This window comes from Lipotes vexillifer, unplaced genomic scaffold (genome assembly GCF_000442215.2).
Source record: "Lipotes vexillifer unplaced genomic scaffold, Lipotes_vexillifer_v1.1 scaffold451, whole genome shotgun sequence".
NCBI classification, from domain to species: Eukaryota; Metazoa; Chordata; class Mammalia; order Artiodactyla; family Lipotidae; genus Lipotes; species Lipotes vexillifer.
The window spans coordinates 496200-507362 of NW_006795989.1; the positions used below are offsets into that span (position 1 = coordinate 496200).

Genomic DNA, 11163 nt, shown 5'->3' on the forward strand with positions numbered 1-11163 from the left:
CATGCAGGCTTAGCGGCCATGGCTCACGGGCCCAGCCGCTCTGCGGCAGGGATCTTCCCGGACCGGCGCACAAACCCGTGTCCCCTGCATCGGCAGGCGGACTCTCAACCACTGTGCCACCAGGGAAGCCCTTTCTTTCTTTTTTTTAATGGTGAAAATTAAAAGACACATTTCAGTATGTCTCTAAAAGATAAGAACATTTAATAAACATAACCACACTACCATTACCACATCAAAGAACTAACAATGATTTCATAATAGCAAATATTCCAATAGTTTCATAAGGTCAAATATTTATTGATTTAAAAAAAAAACCCTACAAATTCCAAATAAATTCCACACATTGTGATTGGCTGATATGTCTTCTAAGTTTTTTTCAGTGTATAGGTTTCCTGTCCATCTCTTTCTTTCCATGTAATTTACTAACGGAACTCAGTTGTTTGTGCAGTAGTGTTTCCAGCTGCTGAATTTTGCCGAACAAATCCTTGTGGTGCAATTTAACATTCACAGATTCTGAAATTTGGCTGTAGGCATGTTTGATTATTTTTACACTTCAAGTCATCAAATAACTTTAATATATTAAGATAAATCCCATCTGCTCTTTTCCCCCAAGAAATATTCCAGATAGTTTCCTAGATAACCTTTCCATTCAGTAAGTCACCTGTCCTAAATTTCCAGTTGTCATTTTCGTTACTTTTTAAGGATGCACACAACAAAATGAAAAGAAAAAGAAAAGAAAAGAAACCCAAACAAAAAAACTTTGCCGAATTTTTTTCCTGTAAACATCCATTAGAGGGCGACATTTGCCTTAGTATTATATTTCCCCTAATAAATATTAAATTGCATCCAATTTTCGCATTTTTGACAAGTTGAATCTCCTTACCTACTTCGACTTCTCATCTCTTGTTCTATAAGATGTAATCACAACTTGTGTCCTCTCTTGATTTGGTCCCTTCCGACTTGTGTCGTTCGTATGAGTACGTCCATCCTTGACGCCGTTCCCAGCCCTAACCATGAGGCGGCGGTATTGCATAAATAAAGATGCGCAGGAAGGCAAAATTAAGCCAAACTGCCAAAGAAAAAGGAGTTTCACAGGGAAAGGGCCATTAATTTAAGAAGGAAAGAGACAAACCAGACATTTCTAGTTCGTATCCAACTCACGGCTCAAGGTCAGCACCGTGTGAGATACAGCACAAAGGAGCTATTCAAGAGCGCGGGAGGAGGCTGACTTGGGGGAAACGCGTACACAATCTCCTCCTTGATTTTGCGGTTCCACTGGAGGAGGCATATGCACATTCGTGCACGTGTGTGTGAATAGTTACAGGACAGCAGCGGGACGGAGTGGGACCGCGCATGGATCTGCTGGAACCAATCGAACTTTGACCGCCTCTGAACACGCGCCTGAGACAGGTTTACAAGGGTGCTGCTTGGAGGTCAGCTCTCATTTTACCCGGGAAGGAAAGCGAGTCCTGAGGGGGGCAGACAACTCGCCCAAGGGCACACCGTTAGGAAGAGGTGCATTCAGCCAGGTGTTCCGAGCGCAGGCCAGTGCTAGGGACGTTTCTCACCTTCGCACACCCATTACACACGTGTGTAACAACCCCCCACCCCACCGTACACATACACACGATCGGACACTGGCTCCTCGGACAGGAAGGATCCAACACAGCAAGAGGTATTGTACAGTTGTAACAGCGAAGACACGGACACTTGAGAATCTGATCAGTTAGAGCCCTCTCCCCGAGTAATATTCAGACTACTGCATGTGTAATATTGCAAGTGGCGGGGTCGGGGGGACGGGGGCGGAATCGCAGGCCTCCAGGAGCCCGTCCATTTATCAGATGCCAGATTAGGGAGAGATTGTTCTGATTGGAGCTTAGAAAGCACCGTAAAGAAAACCAGACGGATCGGGGAAGAGAAGCAAACAGGGGCGTCCCTCCTCCCTCCCCAACTTCACCCGAGTTTCGTCTGGAAGAAGGGAGGGCCTTGGCAGAAAGTCTTAGTAGAGAGGTGGAGCGACTGGCTTGGGTCCCCTCCCCCATGCCGCTGTGCCCTCCCCCAGCCCCACCTCCCTGGCTCCCTACCCACACTCGACTCGCTGGCGTCGGTGTTCGGTAGCAGAGGGCTCGAAAGAGAGCTGCGAACGCCCAAAGCCTGGACGACGGGAAGGGGCAACGCACAGTGGCTTTTCCTTCACATTTTTCTTTAAGTCGTCAGCTCCCGAGCCTAACGTTTCGATCCCTCCTTTCCCAGTCTCTGCTCCCCACATCCCAGCCCACTCACTCGCCTTCTCTTCCCCCCTCCTCCGTAGTCCTCCCGTCAGCTCTACCAGACCCTCGGCCTCCAGCCCCGCCTCCGCCGCCGAGGGGTCTACCCGCGGCGGAGTGAAATCTGCATAGTGACCGCCTCTGTGGGAGATCATTGGTGCAGCCCCTGCCCATCGCGGCCGATGATTGGTGGGCTGCCCCGCGTTATTTGCATACCGGTGGCGGCCGAGTACCTAGCCGGTGCGGGCGGTAGGCGCCGCGCAGAAGTTTGCCGAGCGCTTCCTCGCCGGTCGGTTGTGTACTCGCACAGCTCTCGGAGCCGCCTCCTTCTCCTGCCGCCGCCCTGTTCTCTCGGGATTCCTTCTCCGCGGAAGATAGACGCTTTGCTTGAGGGAAGTTGAAGTGGGCTAGGGGGAGTGCCGAGGAGGAGCGGCGAGGGGCCTTTCCAGTGACGGCTTCGAGTCCAGACGCCGGGAGCGTGGGGCTCCGGCCGCCGCGAATCTCGCCCACCTTCCCGCGGCCGCCGGACGGGCGGGCGGGCAATGCGGCCGCCGAGGCCCGCGGCGCCGAGAGGAAAGAGGGTGCCCCGGAGAGCCTAGAGCTTGTTTCTGCCCACTTGGGGAAGGACGCATGGAGTTGTGAGCACCCCTCGCTCGACGAGGCCGCCCCGGGCAGGCTCCCCATGGCCGGGACGTACAGCTCCACCTTGAAGACTCTGGAGGACTTGACATTGGACTCCGGGTATGGGGCCGGGGACTCGTGCCGCTCGCTTAGCCTCTCGTCCTCCAAGTCCAACTCGCAGGCGATCAACTCTTCGGCGCAGCAACACCGCGGAGCGGCCTGGTGGTGCTACTCCGGCTCCATAAACAGCCGCCACAACAGCTGGGACACGGTGAACACGGTGCTGCCCGAGGACCCCGAAGTGGCCGACCTCTTCTCGCGCTGCCCGCGCCTCCCCGAGCTGGAGGAGTTCCCCTGGACCGAGGGAGACGTGGCCCGGGTGCTTCGCAAAGGCGTTGGCGGCCGGCGGCAGCCCCTGTTCTCCGCCGAGGCGGTTAGGCGCCTGGCGGGGCTGCTCCGCCGGGCGCTCATCCGTGTGGCCCGCGAGGCGCAGCGTCTGAGCGTGCTGCACGCCAAGTGCACCCGCTTCGAGGTGCAGAGCGCCGTGCGCCTGGTGCACAGCTGGGCGCTGGCCGAGAGCTGCTCACTGGCCGCCGTCAAGGCGCTGTCCCTGTACAGCATGAGCGCGGGCGACGGGCTGCGCCGGGGCAAGTCGGCGCGCTGCGGCCTCACCTTTTCGGTTGGCCGCTTTTTCCGTTGGATGGTGGACACCCGCATCTCCGTGCGCATCCACGAGTACGCGGCCATCTCACTCACCGCCTGCATGGAGAATCTGGTGGAGGAGATCCGGGCCAGGGTGCTGGCCAGCCAGAGCCCCGACGGCGGAGGGGCCGGAGGCGGGGAGGTGTCCGCTGAGGCCCTGGAGATGGTCATCAACAATGACGCCGAGCTCTGGGGCGTCCTGCAGCCCTATGAGCATCTCATCTGCGGCAAGAACGCCAATGGTAAGCACGCGGGCCCCCGACCCATGGACGGGGTGGGGGAGAAGTCGGACATGGGTTACCCAGGGGCTGAATTTCCTAGGACGAAGGAAATTCAAGACCTGAGAGAAAGCTTTCGGTCTACGGGTGGAGGAGTTCATTAAAGGGTCTTTTCCGAGATTGTTCTTTCAGCGACTGACTTTTGGAGGGCAAAGTCGTGGTTCATCTACTTTCTGTTCTGCATCGTGCTGTCGCTACTGGGGTCTGTTCACTGATTGAACCTCTTGACCAAGCCATCCCTGAACCTCTCTTGGCGCGAAGCTTACTGCCCCGTCGCTCTCTGCCTTGCTTGACAGATCTATAGTTGGCATCTCTCCCAGAGCTGGGCAGATCGACTGTGGTTCTGTCCTGGTTCTCTCCAGTCCAGTAGCAGTAGCCAGAGGCCCCAAACTCTTAAGACCTTAGCCTTGGGTAAGTGGGATGGGAGGAAGGGAGCAGGAAGCCCAGGACCTTGGTGCTGCCACCTTGGGCTTTGCTGGATTGAAGCATGCCTTTCAGGCCCTCTCCTGGAAGGTGGAGTGGTACTGGTGGGTTCTTAACTCTGTGTGCCCAGAGTGATGGAACCTGGTGACTCCTGAATCCCATTCCCAGAAGGGGAACCACATCCTAGCTCCCAGGGCCTGACTTTCAAAGCTGTCACCAACCAAGTGAGCAGTTGATTAAAACCCCTGTGTTGTATTTTATTAAATGCACAACCTTATGGACTTTCCCGAAAGAAACCAAGACCCAGTCCGTAAACCACACTATTGGGAAGAGGAGTGGGGGGATGGGCAATGGCATGGTGTCAAGTTCGGGAAAGAAACCATTAGGTAGTTGCATTTCTCTGAAGGATGACATAGCTTCAGTGCAGAAGGTGGTAGGGAAGCACTTGACCTTTTCCCTTGAAAGGTTACGGTGTGACATACATTCAGCAGTAGACTGCCTACCAGACTCCAACTTCAGGAGTCAGCAAACCATCAGTTATTTGGAATGGTACTTTGGCTAGACATCCTTGCAATCTGATTGGAAGGTCATTTTGGGGGCAGCATTCAGTGGCAAGTAAGTTATCAGTGGAAGAGGCCGTGTGGGTGTTGGAATGCCATAAAAGGAGTCATATTTAAATGTGGTTTAACATAATCGTAATAGCTAAAATTTTAAATTAGCACTTAACAATGTGTCAGTCACTGTTCTTAGCACTTTATATGTTAACTTAAGTAATCTGTAGGTACCTATAGTATTATCCCCATTATACAGATGGGGGAACCGAGGTACCCGTCAGTTAAATAATTAACCCAAGATTACACAGATATTAAGTGACAAGGTGGAATTTGAACCCAGGCAGGCTCCAGAGTTCAAGCTTTTAGCCACTAGAGGAGAAGCAGCAGCTTTGTTTTCACTGGTCCAATTTTCAAGGAGAGTACTTGACATCCTAAGGCCTCATTTTGAAGACAGTCTGCATCTACCAGCGTGGCTGACTTTGACTTTCAAGGGTTTTGTTTTTAATTCTAGCACTGACAAAAGGAGAGGCCTGGAATGGAAGGAAGAGCATACGCCTTTTAATTTTCCTCCTCTTAGGTCAGGGTTGAGGTCAGTCCAGGATCTCAGCTGATAATATCACAGCTGATAATTGTGTTTACCCTCCAGGTTTGTGACATAAGCATGGGGAACACAGCCCCAGGAGAGGAAGTGGAGGGCAGGGGGATTTCCATGTGGTTGTCATAGCCCAGGAGGAAGCGTTCTGAACTTTTGGCTGAGGGGAGGCCCAGACTGAACTCAGAGAAGTGAAGACTCCTGAGGGAAAAAACAGAGGCCTGTAACCCTACAAACCAGACTAGAATGAAGGAGGATAATGGGTGACAGAGAAACAAAGCAAAACCAAAACATGCCCTTCATGCAGAACTGGTGCCCCTCAGGTGGAGGAATTTCTCAGTTTTTCTAACTGTAAACTGAGGCAATTAAGAGCAGCTGCCTCTCCAGGGTCCTCTGAAAATGCAGATTCGTGAGAAATTGCTAGAACACAGGTATCTTCCACTAAAGGGCTATCCCAAAGGGCCCTAGATTTCTTATCTAGGGTCATCACTCCTTGGGATTTTCTTCACCGGATGGGCTTTTGACCCTATAATTTTACCTCTTCCCTCCCATCCTCCACCCCAAACAATTCTTCTTAAGCCATGCAAGACAGCAGGACTCTATGTGACAGGCAGCACATCTCCAGGATGTTCCGAGCAAACGTGTCCCTCCATACATTCCTTGGTCTCCAGGGAGCGCTCCTGCAAGACAGGTGACCATTTGCTTCCCCCGAGTTACATGGATGCTCATTTTTTATACATGAAAACCTGAGGGTGGCCCCAGTAAACTATAACCAGGCTGCTTTATTCTCTTTAGACAAAGTGAAATGAATGTTTGGTAGAGGCACAATGAATTACTTATGCCTCAAAGCTGACTTCAGAAGGAAGCATAAACTGCTTAGGAAAGAAATGGAGAGATCCTAAACCTTTGTTGTACTAAAATAAGCCGAGGCCAGCAAGGTTACCATCTATACAGCTGAAGTCTAAGTGGGAAATGGCTATGCACGGGAGGGAGTGTGCTGGTTCGAAGTCTTGTCCTGCTGGTCTTCCCTTTGTAGTATATATTTATTGTTGTTATGCCTGCTAATTATACAGCATGGGCACATGCATTTGAGTCAGCTATATAGGGCTCTTAAACTTTTAATGTCTTCCAACCAGGAATTTAAGACCCCTAATCCATCTAATCCCATCCATTACTCAGAGTGCTGGGCAAATATGGTTTCGCTCAGCCCAAGATGGATGATAAAATTTCTATGGTGTTTATAAAACATGATCTCAGCTTCGTAGAGCAGCAGGAGTTATATATTGCTTGCTCATTTGGTATCTGTGTCCCTGTTCCCAGAGCAATGTCATTAAGTGATGATATCTTCCTTGTGGGAGGTAGAGAAACCACTTTAATAGGGCAATATTTATAAACATGAATCTGGTAGAAAATAGAAACTTCTCTCATCTACTTTCTCTCTCTCTCTCTCTCTCTCTCTCTCTCTCTCTCTCATCGTTGTACATCAGTTTGATGCTGAGCATCACTTTGGGGTTTCTTCTTGGCCATTTTTCTTACTAAGCTTTCATGAATGTCCATGGCATTAGAGAAAATCCCCTTCCATTTGGAGACTCTAGGTTAAATGATAGGATTTTGGTGAGAATATTCCTGCTCCAAAGCAGTAACCAGGATGTACATGAAGGTAACTCTATCATAATGGTAAGGAGCAAAAACTTTGGAATCACAGTGAGGATTTGAAGCACACCTCTGCTGTTCATATGAGTGACCTGGGGCATATTTCTTAACCATTCTAAGCCTCAATTTTGTTATCTGTAAAATGGGGGTTAATAACAGCACCTAATTCTTAAGGTTGATGAGGATTAGGTGAAAGCATAGATTTAAAGATTGTAGCACATAGTAAATGCTTAATAAATAGTTGCAGTTCATTCAACAAATATTTATTGAGCACTGACCCTGCCTGCACCACAGTTAAACGTGCTGTGGATTAAGTTGGGGGAGGGGGAGGTTCCTCCTCTCATGAAGTTTACAAACTAATGGAGGAGACAAGGAGAAAATGAACAAATAGGGATTTACTTTTAGCAGTAAGTGTTACTAACAACAACAGAAAACATAGTAATAGGATAGTGTGACTGGGGCTAATTTAAGTGACAGCCAAGGGGGGCCTCTGAAATTTCATAAGTAGTAGGTAATATATCAATACTGCTGATGTCTAAGGATCATTCAGCAAAGAAAAAAAAAAAGTAACTGAGGACCTTTCTGAATTATTCCGTTATTTATCAGCTGAGGCAGAGTCCCAACAATCTCATTTGCAGCCGAGAAATGAAAGGGCTACATCTACAGCAGGGCTGAAAACTCTTCTAGTTCTAGGATTCATTTAACAGGGAGATTATAGGATGGATTTCCATTGAGATAATCAACTCCAGGAGCAAGGGTTAATTGAGCCGCTAGTTGCTGTTTAATCAGTTTCCACACCTGGGTAGTCTGGGCTGAGGTGGCAGCTTCCCTCCTCTTTGACTGTTTTATTGAAGCCCAGAGAGCTGGTAAAACTGAAACAAAGCAAGCTTTGGAAATGCAAACTTTTTTTCCTTGAATGCCTGAGAAATGCAAACCAGCCTTAAGTAGTTAGAAGAACAAGACGGGGATGTTCTGTTTCCTCCAGGAGGTTTTACCTGCCTCCGTGCGACTGAAGGGCCACCTCTCTGTGAATTTCCACAGCACTCAGGGCAGATTCTTGAACTGTTTCCTGTTTGTGTCTCTCCCATCACACTGTGGACTCACAGGCATCACTGTCTCCCCTGTGCCTCGTATGGGGTCTGGCACACTGTAGAGGCTCCATGAATGGCAGTCGGGCAAATGATTGATCCCACAATACGAAATGTTCAGTTCCAGAAACTTCATTTGAAATCCTTCAACCCCCTCAGAAGAACCTTCCCCTCTTTCTACCATGGCAGAGAATTTCAAGTTCTTGATGAATAGAGGCAGCATTTTGGAGTGTACCCAAACCCCAGGGACATCATTCAAACTTTTGATCCCCTAATTTTGAGCAGGGTTCCCAAGGTCACCTGTGATAAGTAAAGGTAAATGGGAGGGATTTCAGGTTGGGGGGGGCTTCCTTCAGTGTGCAGTGCCCATAGTGGGCGTTTCACAGCAGAAGTCTGATGGGCAACAGATAGATCCACAGGAAGATTGAGTTGAAAGACAGAGGCACTCAGTTCCCCTAAGAATAGCAATACCAATCCCGCCTTGCCTGCAGAGCTGCCCTAGAGGGCAATTTGTTGATGACTATCGCTCAGAAGAGGGTGCATCTGTGTTGCACCCCATCTGCCTCCAATCTGAGGATGACACTAAGGCAATCAACTACCGAGACATTCCTGGGTCGCACGGACAACACTTAAGGTTCTAAAATAAGCCAGATTGTAAAGCAATTATACTCCAATAAAGATAAAATAATAAAATAAGCCAGAGACCCTGGGCTGTGAATCCTCAGGTTGGTCCTTATCCCATTTCCCCATCACTACCTGTCCTTCCCCAAGTAAGGCAGTGGGTGAATGCTTTGGCCTCTGTTTCCACACTTCTGCAGCTGTAATAATAGGCGTAACCTTTGCACAGGTCCTTAAACCTTTTTATCGGGGATCTCGCCCGGTGCCCATAAAAATCCATCGATGGGATGGTCTTTCACAGAAGGGTCTCTGGGAGCCCAGGATTCACAGCTTGGTAATGGCTGGGCCGGAACCAAACCCCATATCGCTCAAGCCCTAGGCCTGTGCTGTTTCTGTGAAGAATCATGGAAACAAAGGTAATGAGGACCAGGGCAGTATTTTTCCCCTGCCAGTGGAGGCAAGGGTCAGACTCACAGCAGCACCTGCTATAGATCTTGCTTGTTAATGCCTGCTGCGTCCGGGCTCTTTACATCCATTAGGCCAGAGAATCTTCACAACCAAGCTGAAGACCAGGCATCAAGGCCCAGGTGTGGATCTTCCTCCGAAGGAGGCTGTGATAGGCTGTTTAAATTCTGCTTGCTGACGGTCCCAGAGTGTGTCCTGCAGGTGCCATCGGTTTTAAGGAGGCTTTATTGCTGCTCCTGAGGGGCGGGGAACTCTGCCGCCCAGGGAGGGCCTTACAAGTGTCAGCTGCTGGGTGATCAATAAGCTCAGTTGAATGGCAAAGCTGCCACCTGCACCGTGATTGTCTTCTAACGGCGGGAGAGCCACCCCGGAGAAGTAGGACGCGCAGGAGGAAAGAACCCAAAGGGAGCCCGTGTTTAGGCCACTGGCCTCAGGCACTCAACTCACTTGCTCTGGAGTTGGCGGAAAAGCCTTTATGAAGGGGCCTTTGATTTCTTCAGAGTCCACTGCGGTTTCGGCTGAAATCTCAGTGCCAGGAGCACGGGGAGAGAAGGAATCCGCATAGCGAGCCCTGAGATGCTCTGGCTTTGAAGTCTGAGTTGGGCCCCAAGTTGCCTTGCTTCTTACAAAGGCCTGGAGCAAGTTGCTTCAAGTCTCCAACTATAAAGTGAGGGGCCGGCTCTTTTTTTTTGTTTTTGGGCCCGGCTCTTATACACGGGTGATTGTGCCTGCAGGCATACTCATTGCTCCCAGGATGTCAGAACTGCCTCTGGGTTGAACGCTGCGAACATAGCACAGGGTAGGGCTGCCTGGGTGTCGTTCCTGGCGTCCTCCCTTTTGAGTTGTGTGATCCTGGGCAAGGTCAGTGCTGTGCCTTGTTTCTTCCTCTATAACAGGATTTCTCAGCCTGTCACTGTGGCACTTTGGACTGGATAACTTTTGTCGCAGGGCTGTCCTATGCCCTGTAGGATGCTTAGCAGCATCCCAGCCTCCACCCACTAAATGCCAGTAACACCCTCCCTCCCCCACCTCCAGCTGCCAGTGGTGACCATCAAAAATGTCTCCAGACATTGACAGATGTCCCTTGAGGGGCAAAATCACCCCTGGTTGAGAAACACTGCTCTGGAATAGAACTGAAAAGAGTACCCAACTCATAGGATGTTTGTGGGATTTACTAAAAGTCTCTGTAAGGGACTTTGCACTGTGCCTGGCACATAAAATATTAATTCTAATCACTGCTATATTTTTGCAAACTTGTGTTGGTTTGCAGCCAGTCATGTTCACTTTTGCCGAAGTGGGCATTTCTAGTGCAGGGGAGGATCGGGACCCAAATCCCAGAGTGATGAGTGTTAGTCACAAGGCTTTCCTTGGTGACTAATAGGTAGGAGGAAGTTACGGGATCTGGAAAAAGCACCTTTGCACCTTGCTCAGTTATGGCTCTGTTGCCCTCAAGATGAAGTGGGCTAGCATTGGGCATTGACATCTGACCCTCCCTCCAAGCTCAAGGCTGACCCTGCCAGGATGACAGTGATGGTGCAAACTCAACGCTCCAGGCCCTGCAAAGTCATTCTGCTATGGGACCCTGCCCGTTGCAGCTGCCAAGTCCTGAGCCACAGGACAGCAGGTGTTTTGTGTTTTGCTGGCCTGTCATGTAAACGTACTCTGTGATCTTCTTGCTTGTTTTAGAAAAGGCCTAAATGGTTTTGCAGCTTTGGCAGTAGGCTTGGAGCAGCTTTGCCGAATCGGGAGGAGAAGCTTCAGAGACACAGCCCAGCTAAGCCTGAGGAACGCCGTGCCGGCCTCCTTAATCGACGACTTGCCGAGCGCCCGCTACATCCAAGGCCATGGAGGAGGACGGGAATTGATCTTGCCTGTCAAGGAGTTTAGAATCTAGTAGGGAAA

General features: G+C 50.1%; 1 protein-coding gene across 2 annotated transcripts in view; it reads left to right on the forward strand.

The window, feature by feature from the left end:
• The first annotated feature begins 2949 nt into the window (after positions 1-2949).
• Positions 2950-11163, forward strand: part of ABTB2 (ankyrin repeat and BTB domain containing 2) — a 180802-nt gene continuing 172588 nt past the window's right edge. For both annotated transcript variants that reach the window (XM_007468075.1, XM_007468076.1), the window contains exon 1: positions 2950-3832. In XM_007468075.1, the coding sequence (XP_007468137.1) occupies positions 2950-3832 (883 nt within the window). The remainder of the gene's footprint in view (positions 3833-11163) is intronic.